The 17,397-nt window shown below is 36.1% G+C and overlaps 2 protein-coding genes across 2 annotated transcripts in view; one reads left to right on the top strand and one right to left on the bottom strand.

Annotated features, from left to right (window-relative positions):
• STT3B (STT3 oligosaccharyltransferase complex catalytic subunit B) overlaps nucleotides 1-17,397 on the bottom strand; it is a 97,421-nt gene that overhangs the window by 37,104 nt on the left and 42,920 nt on the right. The window contains exons 2-3 of the mRNA XM_061196453.1: nucleotides 9,781-9,889; nucleotides 5,880-6,167 (exon numbers count right to left, since the gene is read on the bottom strand). Coding sequence (XP_061052436.1) covers nucleotides 5,880-6,167; nucleotides 9,781-9,889 — 397 coding nt within the window. The remainder of the gene's footprint in view (nucleotides 1-5,879; nucleotides 6,168-9,780; nucleotides 9,890-17,397) is intronic.
• Nucleotides 16,045-16,350, top strand: LOC133094591 (non-histone chromosomal protein HMG-14-like). The gene has a single exon (XM_061195224.1). It carries the CDS (start codon nucleotides 16,045-16,047, stop codon nucleotides 16,348-16,350), a length of 306 nt encoding a protein of 101 aa, XP_061051207.1.

The raw sequence follows: 17,397 nt of genomic DNA, 5'->3' as shown, positions 1-17,397 counted from the left end.
TCCAAATTTTAAGGTTTTTTCTCAGTTGTTTTTAAACATTTTTTGGTGAATACAGCAGCATCAGCAGCACCCTGCTGCTTGTCATCATCTTCATCACCATGGGTGCTTTTCTTTCTTCTCTCTTAAACTCAAGATCAAGCAACTGTCTATGCTGATTGACTGCAACAATTCTCCTCTGAAATTCCTTGCCAAAGCAAAAATATCCACAAGCTAAGGAGCTTTAAAAGATGTAAAATATAAAAGAGAAAAATAATGCTACCATTCACCTAGCTACCTAAAAATATGTAAGAGTATTCATATGTAAAAGTTTGGAGCAATTTCCAACATTGAAAAAGTATGAACATAGGTTAAAATAATAAAGAAGAAAACAATTAAATATATGCAAGGTTTAACTTGAAGCTAGTACTAAGGAGCATCCTTTTCCTTGCAGGAAAAACATTAAGTTTAGATAGCTTAGCAATAAATAGACTTCTGGTTTCTGGTTCTACACGTAAGGAATTGGATGTCACCACTCAGTCCTAACAAGTAAGAAGCTGAACAGACTGAAATATCAACAAGTCTCCTGGATCTGTGAGTGAGGGAAAGACACAGGACAAACTGCTGCTCTCAACAATGGAGAGACACACATGCAGGAATCAATACTGCAAATAACTGGGGGCAGGGAAGTGGGTAGGGAAACCTAAGTCTCAGTGTGGAGACTTAAAAACTCCAGGGTGGACTCAGTCATATGGTGGTCCCCACAATTATGCTGGATTTGCCTTGAGGATCTTAACCAGGTTCTCACAATAAATATATGGAAAAACAAAATCCCCTTGTTGCTTCTGGCACAGGGAGGGGAACAGGAAACATTTTGAAAAATGCAAAGGCATTCTGTTCTTAACAAGGCCTGTCCTCAGAAGAAACTATTAACCAGAGCCTGACTTGCTGGGGTGTTATCAGAGCCTAACTGACCTGGGGAAGGGAAATACATAACTCCAGTCAGCTCTAGCCATCCTTTCCCACCTAAGTGGGGAGAGAAAAAAAAGAAACAATTGTAAAGTTCACAGTCCAACTTACTAAAAGACTTAGACCTAATCATAGGACTATACCTTACCTCCTGATTACTAAAGGCTTATTCACAGCAATTCCTTTTACCAAGTGTATCATGTCTGGCTATGAAGAAAATATTGCAAGGCATACCAAAAGGCAAAAAAACACAATTTAAAGAGACAGAGGAAGCATCAGAACCAGATATGGCAAGGATTCTGAAAGTATCAGACCAGGAATTTAAAACTATGATTAATATGCTAGGAGTTCCAATGGATAAAGGAGATAGCATGCAAGAATAAATGGGCAATGTAAGCAGAGAGCTGGAAATCCTAAGAACCAAAAACAAAACAAAACAAAACACAAAACAAAAAAAAGAGGCTACAGATGAAATGAAGGATGCCTATGCTGAGTTTATGAATAGACTGGCCATGGCTGAGGAAAGCATCTCTGAATTAGAGGCTATATCAATAGAAACCTCCAAAACTGAAAAGAACAAAGACCAGAAAAAAAATAAAACAGAATATCCAAGGACTGTGGAACAACAACAAAAGGTGTAATATACATGTAATAGAAATACCAGAAGGAGAGGAGAAAAAGGAACAGAATATTTGAAATGATAATGACTGATAATTTTCCCAATAAAGTCAGCCATCAAACTACAGATCCAGAAAGCTCAAACACTAAGCAACAAATGCCAAAATAACCAACCACAACCAGGCACACCTTTTTCAAACTACAGAAAACCAAAAATAAAGAAAATCCTGAAAGAAGCCAGAGCAAAAGACACCTTGCCTATAGAAGGACAAGGATAAGGATTACATGACTTCTACTCAGAAATCATACAAGCAAGACAAGAACAGAGTGAAATATTTAAAGTACTGAGAGAAAAAAACCACCAATCTAGAATTTTGTGCCCTGTGAAATTATCCTTCAAAGTTAAAGGAGAAATAAAGACTTTCTCAGACAAACAAAAATTGAGGGAATTTGTTGACAGATTTGCCTTACAATAAATGCTAAAAGTTCTTTAACAAGAAGGAAAATAACATAGATCAGGATCTTAGATCTACATGAAGAAAGGAAGAGCATCAAAGATGAAGTAAAGGTAAATTAAAAACTTTTATTTTTCTTATTCTTAATTGATCTAACAGATAAGTCTGTTGAAAATAATAATACCAACAATGTATTCTATTATGTATGCTCATATAAAAGTGAAGAGTGAGTTATGATACAAGGGAAAAGAGGGAGGAATTAGGATTATTTTGTTATTATAAGGTACTCACTGCCTATAAAGTGATACAGGCAGACCTCAGAGATATTGTGGGTTTGGTTCCAGACCACTACAATAAAGTGAATATTGCAGTAAAGCAAGTCACACGAATTTGTTTCCCAGGGCATATAAAAGCTATGTTTACACTAAATTGTAGTCTATTAAGAGTACATTATGGGGCTTCCCTGGTGGCGCAGTGGTTGAGAATCCACCTGCCAATGCAGGGGACACGGGTTCGAGCCCTGGTCCAGGAAGATCCCACATGCTGCAGAGCAACTAAGCCCGTGTGCCACAACTACTGGAGCCCACGCACCTAGAGCCCATGCTCCGCAACGAGAGAAGCCACCGCAATAAGCCCGCGCACCACAACAAAGAGTAGCCCCCACACGCTGCAACTAGAGGAAGCCCGCATGCAGCAACAAAGATCCAACGCAGCCAAAAGTAAATAAATAAATAAATCAAATAAATTTAAAACAAGAGTACATTATGCTTTAAAAAACCAACACATATACTTTAATTAAAGAGTACTTCATTGCTAAAAAATGCTAACCATCATCTGGGCCTTTAGTGAGTTGTAATCTTTTTGCAATAGTAACATCAAAGATCTCTGATCACAGATCACCGTAACAAATATAATAATGAAAAAGTTTGAAATATTTTGAGAAATACCAAAATGTGACAGAGACACAAAGTGAGAAAATACTGTTGGATAAATGGCACTGACAGACTTGTTTGATGCAGGGTTGCCACAAACCTTCAATTTCTAAAAATGCAGTATCTGTGAAGTGCAATAAAATGAGATATGCCTGTATAGTATTCTTTGAAAGTGAACTTGGATTAGCTGTAAATGTATGTTGCAAACTCTATGGCAACTGCTAAAAACAGTTTTAAAACAAGCATAACTAATAGGCCAGAAAGAGAGAAAATTGAACATATAAAATGCTCAGTTAAAACGACAAAAGGTAGAAAAAGAGTAGAGAACAAAAATAAAACAAAGAACTAAAGAGTTCCAACTAGAAGACAGTAACATACATGGTAAATATTAATCCAACTAATAATAATCATTTGAATGCCAATGGTCTAAATGCACAAATTAAAAGAACAAATTGTCAGGGTGGATCAAAATCCAAGACCCAACTATATGTTGTCTACAAGAAACCCACTTTAAATATAAAGATATATATAGTTCTAAAATAAATAGATGGCAAAAAATATACCATGCTAACACTAATCAAAAGAATGCAAGAGCAGCAATTTAATCTCAGACAGAGCCAACCTCAAAGCAAAGAAGTGATCAGAGATAAACAAGGGCATTACACAGTGACAAAAGGATTAATTCTCAAAGACTACATAATCCTTAAAGTGCATGTGCCTAACAACAAAGTGTCAAACTACATGAGGAAAAACTGACAGAGCCAGGAGGGTAAATGGATGAATCCACTACCATAAATGGAGACTTAAAACCCACCCTCAGATGGATGAATCCAGCAGGTAGAAAATCAGTAAGATTTTCATGATTTAAGAAAATCATGAAACTCAACACCACCACCAATCAACTGGATATTGGATGTAATGGACATCTAAACTCGATTTCATCCAAGGACAGCAGAATACATATTCTTCTCAAGCCTACATGGAACATTCACCAAGGTAAACCACATCTGGGCCATGAAACACATCTTAACAAATTTGAAAGAATAAAAATCATGTAAGGTGTTGCTCTCAGCCCACAATGGAATTAAACTAAAAATCAGTAACAGAAAATTAACTGGAAAATCTCAAAATAAATGGGGATTAAACAACATACCTTTAAACAAATATATGGGTCAAATAAAAAATCTCGAGAAAAATTTTAAAATATTGTTAACTAAATAAAAATGAAAACAACTTACCAAAATTTGTGGGATGTAGAGAAAGCAGTGCTCATAGGGAAATTTACAGCATTGAATGTATATAACAGAAAAGATAGATCTAAGACAATTATCTAAGTTTCCACCTTAGGAAACTAGAAAAAGAAGGGCAATTTAAATCCAAAGGAAGCAGAAGAAAAGAAATAAGAATCAGAGCAGAAATCAATGAAATTGAAAACAGGAAATTTATAGAGAAAAATCAATGAAATCACAACCTGGTTCTTTGAAAGATGAACAAAAATCAACATGCCTCTAAGCCAGGCTAAGAAAAAAGGAAGACACAAATACTAATATTGGAAATAAAAGAAGGACCATCACTACAGATCCCATGGACATGTATTAAAAGGATAATAAAGGAATACAATGAACAACTCTATGTGCACAAACTTGATAACCTAAATGAAATGGACCAATTCTGTGAAAGAAATCTCCCAAAACTCAAACAAGAAGAAATAGACAATCTGAATAGGGCTCTGTCTATTAAAGAAATGGAATCAATCAATAATTAATAACCTTCCAAAACAGAAAGCACCAGGCCAAGGTGGGTTCACTCGTGAATTCTACCAAACATTAAAAAAAAAAAAAGACAGCAATACTCTACAACCTCTTTCAGCAAACAGAAGTAGAGGGAACACTTCCTAACTCATTCTACAAGGCCAGCATTGTCCTAACGCCAAAATCAAAGACATTACAAGAAAAGAAAACTATAGACCACGATCTCTCTCATTAACATGGATGCAAAAATCCTCAACAAGACATTAAGAAATCAAGTCTAACAACGTATTATAAGAATTATATATCAATATCATGACCAAGTGAGATTTATTCCAGGTATGACATAGCGACTCAACATTTGAAAATCAATTAATGTAATTCATGACATCAAAAAGTCAAAAGAAAAAGATCATGTAACTACAGTTGACCCTTGAACAAGGCAGGGGTTGGGGCAGTGACCCCCTCATCCCCACTTGGTATCAAAAATCCACATGTAACTTGACAGTAGGCCCTACATAATCTGTGGTTCCATATCTATGGATTCAACCAACCTTGCATCATGTAGTACTGTAGTATGTATTTACTGAAAAACAAACTTGTGTATAAGTGGACCTGCAGAGTTCAAACCCGTGTTGTTCAAGGGTTAACTGTGTATCAAAAGATAGAGAAAAAGCATTTGACAAAATCCAACATCCATTCATGATAAAATCTCTCAGCAAACTATTGACACAAATAGAGTGGAACTTCTTCAACTTGATAAATATTACCTACAAGGCAAGGATGTCTCCTCTCACTACTCCTTTTCAACATCATACTGGAATTAGTAGCTAATACAGTAACACAAGAAAAGGAAATAGAAGGTATACAGATTGGCAAGGAAGAAATAACTTGGCAACAGTAAAATAATACAAGTTTCACAAACAGAATTCAACATCCTAAGCCACTGAACCACATTTCATTTTCCTAAGTATTTGACTCCTCTCTCCCCTACAAAAGAAACAAAATCAAGAGCTTAATTTTTTGATAGCCTCTTTATTGCAGCTATGACTTACTTGTTACAAACAGTAACAGACTTCTCTGTATACAACTATAATTGATAAAAGACAAATGCTGCACAACAGCATTTCAGCAGAAAGTTCATGGGTATTAACGATAACAAAACATTAAGTGTTACTTACCCACAAGTAATATGTGAACTGAAGTGCAAAAATAGCAATGCCTTCATTATCAAAGGATCCAGCTACTGACCGAGAAATGTAACCTGGTACAATAGCAATAAAACAAGCAGCTAAAAGTCCTGCTCCTTGGTTCCAAAGTTCTCTGGTAAGCAGGAAAGTAGATATAGATGTAAGGCCGCTAAAAGTTGGTGCAAGGAACACACATACATCTCTTATGTGAACTGTTATGTTCAGTGTATTTAAAATCCAATGGATAAGGCCAGCTGTTATCATCAACCCTGGGTAAACCTAGGAAGAAAAAAAAAGGACAATTTAATTACATATAAAATGAGGTAGCTGAAAACACTAACGTAAGCTTCTTTCTTTATTATTATTTATTGTTTATAGTAAGTTTGAGAATAAGCTCTTACAATAGTTTGCCTTCACACATTACAAAATTAAATGTTCTTGTGGATTAGATACAAATAAAAATCTGATATTCAGATACATACTTAAGCAAAAGAAGAAAGATCATACTGAATGAATGATTAAGAGTGAAGAGGCTTAACAATGAAAAACTAGGTAACTTTCTTATTGATCCCACTAACTCTATCTTTTCACTATAAAACAGGGTCCTAATCTAACATATCCTTAAGTTTGGAGTTTTAACGTGCTCCAACATTGCCTATACTTGTGTTCAAGGGACTGAGAAAAGGACGGAAGATGAAAGAAAGTTATGTGCAATATTATTTAAGTGGTATTTATAAATGATTTTTCCCTTCTTTCAAAGTCAAGATTTGGAAAGTAAACAATTTTAGCTAGGAAAAGAAGGACTAGTTAGTTGGTGAATTCAGATATAATATTTTCGGACTCCTGGAAGATTAGACCTTTTTACACTTCTTAAAATATTTAAGGATAGAAAGGAAATAATAAACTAGAATAGGCCAGTTAACAGTTATATTCTTCACCCTCCCTCTAAAAGAGAACATGAAACATTAAGAGGATTCAAAGAACAAGAAATAGGACATTAATTCTGAGCTATTCTTCAGTGATTAAAATGTGTATTTATATTACCATCCTTATCTAAATCCTAAAAGATTTTTCTTTCTCCATCACTGAAACTACAAAGAATGTTATAAATTTCCTTTCCTAGCTATCCTATTTAAACTTGCAAGCTCCCATGGTCTTTAACCCAACTCCCTTGCTTTTTTCTCCATAGCACTTATCACCGTTTCACATACTATTTATTTTACTTATTTATTGTCTGTTAACTAAACACCCTCACAAGAATATAAGCTCCAGAATAGCAAGAAAAATTTCCCCAGCATCCAGAGAACGATGATTGGCACAAAATGAATGCTCGATAGAATGTACAGAAGGAGAATGGGATAATGGAAGGGGGAAAAAGTATGGCAATCAGCACCATTCTTAAAAATCAAAATTTTGTTCCATTTCATATATGATACCAGGCCTCAGTGTATGATTTTGTTAGTAATATTCAAAGAAAATGGAAATGAATTTGAAAATACTCTAAATTTGGCAGACTGAACTGACATAAGAAATACAGCCAAAATACGTAGACGTACTAGATGAAAGGACCAAAAAACTCTAAACAAACAAATAAAACCTCCCAACAACAAAAAAGGCATATTTAAGCTCAAAAGGAAGGGAACCCTCCAGGTTCCAAACATAAAGAAGAAATTCAAAGTAGGTACTGATGCCGAGGGAATCTAAAAAGAGAAAAAACAAAAACAAAGCAGGCTTGATATATAGGTACTCGCGGTTGGGGGGTAGTTACCACTCACCACAGGGATCAAAGAAAAGGCCTAATTCCCAGCACAAAGCCAGGGCCCGTTTATGAAACTAGACTAGACAAATTCTACCCATCCATCAAGGGAAACAGTAAGGAACTCTTGCCTTACTTCCAAAGCTCTGAATAGAAACAAAACAAGAAATAAGAAACTCATTCATCACATGGGTGAATATGGGTTCCACATTTATAACAACATCATATATAAAAAACCTCAAGCTGAGAAATAACCTCTAAAAACTGTCCTAAAAGCAGTAAGACCTCTAAGGGCTCCAACAAAGGCAAGTGAGAAAGATTATTATAAGGATGGTCCCAAATACCAAGACACCAGGAGTCTCAGAAAACAAGCCTTCATTGAGGGTGAATTCAAGATAAAAATTTATAAACACACCAGGAAACAAACTATAGTAATCAAAGACTAGTACAATGAAGTAATGATAGCATTCACCCCACAAGAAGTACAGATACAGCCATCTACCACATCTCTCACCATTCAATACCTTTCTAATTCACCCTAATTCATGACTATTGTCCTGTATCTTTATCTCTGTTTACATCAAAGATAAGAAGATGCCCCAGATTATAAACACAACATCTGACTACCACGGAGAACATATTCCTTCCAAATACAGAGGGAACATTTATAAAAGTTGGCTATATCTTGGGCCACAAATCATGCCTCAATAAATTTCAAAGGATTAAAATTACAGGATTTGTTCTTTAACCATAATATATTGGAAGTATAAAGCAAAAAAAAGATAACTAGGAAATTCTATTATGTTTAAAAGTTAAATACAAGTAACCCATGAATCAGGGCAAATTATAGTGGAAATTAAAATACACTTTGACCTGAACAATAATAAAAATACTACATATCAAAACTTATGCAATGTAGTTAAAAGTGATTATTGGGAAATTTATACCTTCAAAATGAATACATTAATAACAAAGAAATGTTGAAAATTACTGATCAAACTGTATCAGGAAGACAGACAAAAACATCAAAACAAACTCAAGAAAGTGGGAGGAAGGAAATAAATGGAAATTAACACAAGAGAAGGCAAATATTTAATAATCAACAAAGTCAAAGTTTCTTTGGGTTAAGTAATCTACTAAAATTGATAAACCTCTGACAAAACTGATCCAGAAAAAAATACTACACATGTATATTGCCCAAATAGGTGTCTTGTCTTTCATTTTCTCTTCAGCATTCTCCTTACATCCCAAATCCTAAAAATATTTTCTCTTATATCATCTTCTGGACATTATAATTCCCCACGAACTATGATCAATACTCAATTACCTCGAGTAATTGGGACCTGGAAAATTAGAATTATCTGATTCTTCTACATTTCTATTTCCTTCCCCAAATTTTTTTTCAATAAAGTTGTTATAGAACAAAACAAATACATACAAATAACCTGAACTTAAGGGTGTGACAAGAGATCCACTTGTCAGAAATAGTGGCTAGTATGAGGTAACCCAAAAACAGGTTGGGGGGTGAGAGTGGGAAGAAGAGGATCAAGAAAAGAGATTTAGCAAGTTAAGTACTAATCAGCCACAGAAAAATGTGTTAGTTAACTATACAAAGCTTTCAAGAATTGCCACCACCTTAGGGCTTCCCTGGTGGCGCAGTGGTTGAGAATCTGCCTGCCAATGCAGGGAACACGGGTTTGAGCCCTGGTCTGGGAAGATCCCACATGCCGCGGAGCAACTAGGCCCGTGAGCCACAACTGCTGAGCCTGCGCGTCTGGAGCCTGTGCTCCACAACAAGAGAGGCCGTGATAATGAGAGGCCCGCGCACCACGATGAAGAGTGGCCCCGCTTGCCGCAACAGGAGAAAGCCCTCGCACAGAAACGAAGACCCAACACAGCCAAAAATAAATAAATAAATAAATAAATTAATTAATTAAAATAAAATCAACTGTATTTCTATATGTTAGCAATGAACATGTGGAATTTTAAAATACAACACACCTTATTATTGCTCAGAAATATTTAAAATACTTAAAAATACAAAAAAAAAAAAACTGCCACCACCTTAGTGATTAATATTTACTCAAATAACTGTAAAATTTTAAGATTAACATAAATAACTGCAAATATACTTACAGTACCACCGACTATTCTTCCTAGTGGATACCATGCTCTTTCATCAAACCAATTTAAAAATTCATAGAACCCATGAGATGCAAGATGATGTGTTGATCTATAATTAAACCTAGAGAAAGCAGGAAAAAAAGAAACGTTATAAAACTTTACTAGAAAGAAATAGCTCTCTTTCTAATATTATACTTTATATTTAACTCTTTATATATAGCTCTGTGGCTACATAAATACATCTTTTATAACAATTTTCCTTAAACCTAAGTAACACATTATTTTCCTCTAAATATAACTAAAAACAAAGTCCCTCCCTCCCCCCCAAAAAAACAACTCTACCAAACTAGTAATGCTCAAATTAACATTTGGCCATTGCCTGGGGTACAGATGGTAGACAGCTATGCATCTGAATTTTAAAAAAGTGAGGGTACATACAATTTACCAAATGGTCAAAGAAGTCAATGACTCTCAAAAGATTAAAAACCACTGACAGAAAATAGCATCAAAATGAAGGATGCACATTCAACATAATTGCCTCCAATCTATAACCCTAAAAATTATAGAAATAAAGAATAAGTTATAATAGCACTAAAATCATGGGAGATGAACTGTAACAGCACTTTAAAACAAGAACATGACCTTAACGAATGAGAAATTTCATCAATGAAAGACAAAAAACCAAATGAGAAGAAATGTGATGGAAGAAGCCATAGCCCAAACTGCAACCAGAAGTAAACTGCAAACCATGGTATGTGTGTGTGTGTTGGCGGGGTGGGGGAATGGGAGGAGTTTCCAGGATGTTCCATGTTTAGTATAAAGTTGCTATGGGGCAGGGGGGCAAGAGAAAATCCTGCAGCAATCCTCAGGGTAATGAGCATTAGGAACAGCCAGGCAGGTGGATCCCCTTGCCCTACCACTGCCAAGCAAGGAAGTGGGCCTCAAAGGTATCTGCAATACATGTAGACAAGTGATTCAAAAAGTGGAATAGTGCTTGACAGAAAGAAGATGAATAGGAAATCCTCATATCCAAATTCAGCTTGATATATCCTTCCCAATAGCAAGCCATGACTCTCCCTCCCATAATCACCAGATACAAACACTGTAGTATTTGTAGACAGACTTGATCAAATACAAAAATAAGCACACATCCAAAAACCAAACATTTAAGAAAAGTAGACAATATGAAATCTAAGCATCGAAATCAATGAGTGGAAGAACTAATACCATAGAAAACAGAAATAGGAATATCTTCAGAAATAAGACAAGCCACAGCAGCCTGAAAGGAAGCATATCCTAGAGGTTAAGACTACGAGTGTTAGAATCATACTGCCTGGGTTTGAATATCTTAGTTCCATACTTATTTGCTATGTGACCTTGGCTGGGCAAACAACTTATGGTCTCTCTGTGCTCTAGTTTCTTCATCTGTGAAAAAGGGATAACAATAGTACCTATGTCAATAAGGTGGCTATGATAAGTAAACAATATAATGTCTCTAAAGCACTCAGAGGCTACCGCTACTATTACTGTGAAATAAAGATCTATGATAAAAGCACTATTTAAGTTTTTGAATGTCAAATGACTGTTAAGATAAACAAAATAAAGGATGGGTTAAATAGTAAAAAGGTCAAAGATGCAAAGCAAAGTAGTAACAAGACAGAAAGTATTCTGAGGGGTGGCATTAGAAAGATGGCACAATAGGAGATACCAGCCTTCATACCCCCAACAAAAAATAAGAAATAGACAGCTATCCGTGAAGGAAAATATCCCCAGGAGGCTCATGCAGAACTGAGATCCTACAGCAGCACAGTGAAGCAAAAAATGGAGAGCAACCACGCAGAAGGATCACTAGGGAGACAGGCTTAGCTGAGACATCTAGAGACAGCCAGGAACAAAGAAAGGTAGAGGCTATCAGTATCAGCCATGTGGTAGGACCACTGCAGTGCCCAGTGTGGTCTGCTCTGTGGAGGACCTAGGCAGGCTCTTCAACTGAGGACAACAGCACCCATGACAGCTTTCACAAAGGAGGACCCCATAAGTATTCATCAGGACAAACTCCAGTGGCCTGCTCTGCAGAGGACAACAGCAGCTTTCACCAAAAGCCATCACTGCCACAGGGCCCCTGGAGAGGGAGACACTGCTGTGTCCTCAGCAAGAAAGAGCTACTGCTGCGCTGCCCCAGGACCAGGGCTGCCACAACCCCCTAATCCCACAAATGCTCTGGACTCCAGAACCACTGCTGCTCTGTAAGTGCTTACACTTCAGACTCCAGCTCTGCAGCTGCTTTGTGTGTGCCTGAGCTCCAGACCCTAGCTAGCTCCATGGCTACTCCATGGGCACTCATCAGTACTACCATGATTAAGAGGACACCTGTGAGTTGGACCTGGTGCCAAGAGAGATCCCCTTGGCCACAACAACTCCCTGTGGGAGAAAAAGAGACCAGAAGGTCCCCAACAGCCCTTACCAGCCCCATGGACACTTGCTGCCTTGGCCATTGAGCACCCTTGCAATCTTCACTAACACTGACCTCAGCTGTTGGAGCTGCACAAAGACTACACCCCTGGATCTTCCCCAGAGTAAGAACTGCCACAGCCTATTCAGCTGGCACCCTCACACTTACCCACAGGTAAAGGTCTTTCCCGACCAAAACCACTCCATCAAATGGGCAGGCATAAATGCAAGGCTACAACAAAAGTGAAAAAAATCAAGGAAACATGACACCACCAAAGGAACACGATTATTTTCTAGTAACTGACCACAAAGAAACAGATCTCTGAATTGCTTGACAAAGATTTCAAAGTAATTGTTTTAAGGAAGCTCAGTAAGCTACAAGAGAACCCAGAAAGACTACTCAACAAATCAGGAAAACAATACATGATCAAAATAAGAAGTCCAAAAGAGAAACAGAAATTATAAAAAAAAAAAACCAAAGAGAATACTGGAGCTGATAAATACAATGAATAAAATGAAAAAAAAAAATGCAGCAGAGAATATCAACAGCAGACATGAACAAGCAGAAGAAAGAATCTGAGAACTAGAAGAGAGGTTACTTGAAATTATCAGGGCAGAGGGAAAAAAAAAAAGTGAAAAATAGCCTACATTAACTATGCATCAAGGGTAATGATGGCTGCATTATGAGAGTTCTAGAAGGAGAGAAAGGGGTAGAAAGCTTATTTACATAAATAATGGCTAAAAACTTTCCAAATCTGGGGAGAGAAATTGACGGTCATCCAGGCATGTGATGTTCATAGGTACCAATACATATTCAACCCATACAGGACTCCACTGAGAGACATTATAATAAAACTGTCAAAAATCAAAGACAAAGAGAGAATTTTGAAAGCAAGAGTAAAAAACTTACACATGGGACCCACATAAGGCTATCAGCAGATTTCTCAGCAGAAACCTTGCACCAGAATAGTGTATATATAGTCAAAGTGCTTGAAGAAAAAAACTGCCAACCAAGAATATTCAGCAAAGCTGTCCTTCATAAAGACGTTCCCAAACAAACAAAAAACCAAAAAAAAAACAAACACTGAAGGAGTTCATCACTACCACACCTGCCTTATAAGAAATGCTAAAGGGAGTTCTTCAAGCTAGCATGAAAGGGCAATAATTCGTAACATAAAAACATATAACAGTATAAAACTCACTAGTAAGATAAGTATGTAATCAAATTCAGAAGATTCTTACTATTGTAATGGTGTATAAATCACTTAACTAGTATAAAGGTTAAAAGACAAAAATAAAAATATCTATAGCTACAATAATTTGTTAAACACACAACATAAAAAGATTATGACATCTATAACATAATTGAAGGGGGGGTGTAAAAGAATAGAGATTTTGCATGCAACTGAATCAAATTATTAGCTTAAAGTTGACTGTTATAATCATAAAATGTTTTATGTAAACCTCACGGTAGCCACAAAGCAAAAACCTATAGTAGATATAAAAAGATAAAGAGAAAAGAATCAAAGAATACTGCTAAGGAAAACTATCAAATCACAAAGAAAGACAGCACAAGAAGAAAGGAACAAAGGAACTAGAAAACAATTAACAAGATGGCAGTCATTAAGTCTTTATCAGTAATCACTCTGAATGTAAATGGATTAAATTCTCCAATCAAAAGACGTAGAGTGGGTAAATATATTAAAAACACAAGACTCAAACATATGCTAACAGAAACTCACTTCAGCTTTAAGGATACACATAGGCTGAAAGTGGAGAGATGGAAAAAAAATTCTATGCAAACATAAAGCAGAAGAGAGCAAGAATGGCTATACTTTTATCCAACAAAATAAACTCTAAATGAAAAATTGTAACAGAGACAAAAGGTCATTCATTATAGAATGATAAATGGATCAACTGATCAAGAGTATATAACAATTGAAATAGACAGCAATGCAATAATAGTAGCGGGCTTTAATACCCTACTTTCAGTGAATAGATCAGAAAGAGAGAGTATGAATAAGTAAATATTGGACTTGAACTACGCTTTAAACCAAATGGATCTAACAGAGAACATTCCATCTAACAGCAGAGCACACATTCTTCTTAAGTACATACAGAATATTCTCCAGGATAGATCACATATTAGGTCACAAAACAAGTCTTAACAAACTTAAGACAGAAAATTATACCAAATATCTTTTCTGACCATAATGATATAAAATTAGAAATGAGTAAGAAAGCTAGAAAATTCACAAATATGTGGAAATTGAACCGTATTCTCCTGAACAATCAATGGGTCAAAGAAATAAAAAGGAAAAATTTAAAGTATCTTGAGATAAACACAAATGGAAACACAACATACCAAAATGCAGCAAAAGCAATCTAAGACAGAAGTTTACAGCAATAAACACTGGCACTAATAAAAAACAGACCTCAAATAAACAGCCTAACTTTATACCTCAAGGAACTAGAAAAAGAATAAATTATGCCCCAAAAACAGAAAGAAGGAAATAACAAAAATCAGAGCAGAAATAAAGACTAGAAAAAGAGAAGAAAAAAAAAATGAACAGTTTTGTTCAACTTTTTTTTAAAAAAGATAAGCAAAATTGACAAACCTTTAGCTAGACTAAGAAAAAAAAAAGACAAAATCAGAAATGAAAGAGGAAACGTTACAACTAATACCACAGACACAAAAAGGATCATACGAGATTATCATGAACAATTATACACCTACAAATTGGATAACCCAGAAGAAATGGACAGTCTTAGAAACATACAACTTACAACAAAGACTGAACCAGGAAGAAATTTAAAAATCTGAACAGATCAATAACGAGTAAGGTGATTGTTGGGGGGTTTTGATCACTGATTCAAAGAAAAGCCTAGGACCAGATGGCTTCACGGGTGAATTCTACCAAACATTTAAAGAAGAATGAATGCAAATCCTTCTCAAACTCTTCCAAAAAATTAAAGAAGAAACCCTTCCAAAATCATTTTACAAGGCCAGCATTACGCTGATACCCAAGTCAGACAAGGACACAACAAGAAAACGACAGGCCAGGGTCCCTGATGAACAAAGATGCAAAAATCCTCAAGAAAATACCAGCAAATTGAATTCAACAGCACATTAAAAGGATCATACACCATAATTAACTGGAACTTATCCCTGAGTCAAGGATGGTTCACCATACGAAAATTAATAAATGTGATACCAAATTAACAGAATGAAGGATAAAAATCATATGATCATCTCAACAGAGGCAGAAAGGGCCTCTGACAAAATTCAACATCCTTTCATGACAAAAACTAAAATAATTAGGTATAGAAGAAATGTACCTCAAAATAATAAAGGCCGGAGATGACAAGCCCATAGCTAGCATCATACTCAATGGTGAAAAGTTGAAAGCTTTTCCCCTAAGATCAGGAACAAAACAAGAATGCCCACTCTCACTCTTTTTTTCAACACAGTCCTAGCCTAAGCAATTAGACAAGAAAAAGAAATAAAAGGCTTCCAAATTGGGAAGGAAAAATTTAAGTTGTCTGTTTGCAGATAACATGATCTTATATACAGAAAACTCGGAAGGCTTCACCAAGGATACAAGATCAACATTTAAAAAATCAATTGCATTTCTATACACTAACTATGAATTATCTGATAGAGAAATTAAGAAAGCAATCCTGGGTTCTCCCACCGCCCCCACTGCGGGTCCCAGCAGCTAAGGCGGCGGGAGGAGCGGCAGCGGCCAGGCAGCCCAGCTTTGCAAAGGCTCTCGGCGTGCTGCGGCCTGCAGGAACCTGGCACATGCCCGCTCCACCGCCACGATGCCCAAGAGGAAGGTCAGCTCCGCTGAGGGGGTGGTGAAGGAGGAGCCCAAGAGGAGATCGGAAAGGTTGTCAGCTAAACTGGCTCCCGCAAAAGTGGAAATGAAGCCAAAAAAGGCGGCAGGAAAGGATACATCTTCAGACAAAAAGTGCAAACAAAAGGGAAAAAGGGGAGCAAAGGCAAAACAGGCTAAAGTGGCTAACCAAGAGACTAAAGAAGACTTACATGCAGAAAATGGAGAAACCAAAAACGAGAAGAGCCCAGCTTCTGATGAAGCAGGAGAGAAAGAAGCCAAGTCTGATTAATATCACACCCCTGGTCCTATCAGTGGTCCCTGTCTCCCTTCTTGTACAATCCAGAGGAATACTGTTATCAACTATTTTGTAAATGCAAGTTTTTTAGTAGCTCTAGAAACATTTTTAAAAAGGAGGGAATCCCACCTCATGCCATTTTTAAAGTGTAAATGCTTTTTTTTAAGAGGTGAAATCATTTGCTGGTTGTTTATTTTTTGGTAGAACCAGAAAATACTGGGATATTAAATATGTGAGGCTTTGATTGTCTTGGGTGTCAGCTTAACATTCCACAGATGGAGGGTAGCTTTTATATCTTATAATATGAAGCATACTAAATGGCAGTTTGGAGTCAGCTGTGTATTTAATGTCTTAAACACTAAATTACTTCTCCTCCCATGTTGTTTTTGGTATAATTGTTTCCTAAAGCAAACCACTTTACCTTGGTCTTGGCTCTCCTGGGCAGAATTTTGTGCACTATGTAACATCTTTGGTCGTGGTAGTCCAGTTCTTCTAGTAACTGTTAATGTGCTGTGAATGACTGACAATTTGAGTATGTAGTGTATATGATATTAAATTGTGAATTAGTGGGACTTACGATGTAACAGCATATCAATATTTGAAGATATTGGTACTTGATATATTGTGAAGGAAAATTTGCCTCCAAATTTTAAGGTGGAAAGTCACTGGAATAACTGTTCAGAAAAGAATCACAACTACATGATTTTTTAGATTTTTGGTACGTATGTTGAGAATTGTGTACAAATTGAAATGTCTATGTATTGATCCTCAAAACAACCAATAAAATTTCAATTATGAAAGACTTTCTTGAAGCACATAAAAAAAAAAAGCAATCCCACTTACAACAGTATAAAAATCAATAAAATATTTAACAAGAAGATGAAAGACCTGTACACTGAAAACTATAATACACTGATGAAAGAAGACACAAATAAATGGGAAAATATTATGTGCTCACGGATTGGAAGAATTATCAATAGTATTGTTAAAATGTCCATATAACCCAAAGCAATCTACAAATTCAGTGCAATCCCTATAAAA

This window comes from Eubalaena glacialis, chromosome 7 (assembly GCF_028564815.1).
Source record: "Eubalaena glacialis isolate mEubGla1 chromosome 7, mEubGla1.1.hap2.+ XY, whole genome shotgun sequence".
NCBI classification, from domain to species: Eukaryota; Metazoa; Chordata; class Mammalia; order Artiodactyla; family Balaenidae; genus Eubalaena; species Eubalaena glacialis.
This window is presented reverse-complemented; position numbering and strand designations above follow the sequence as displayed.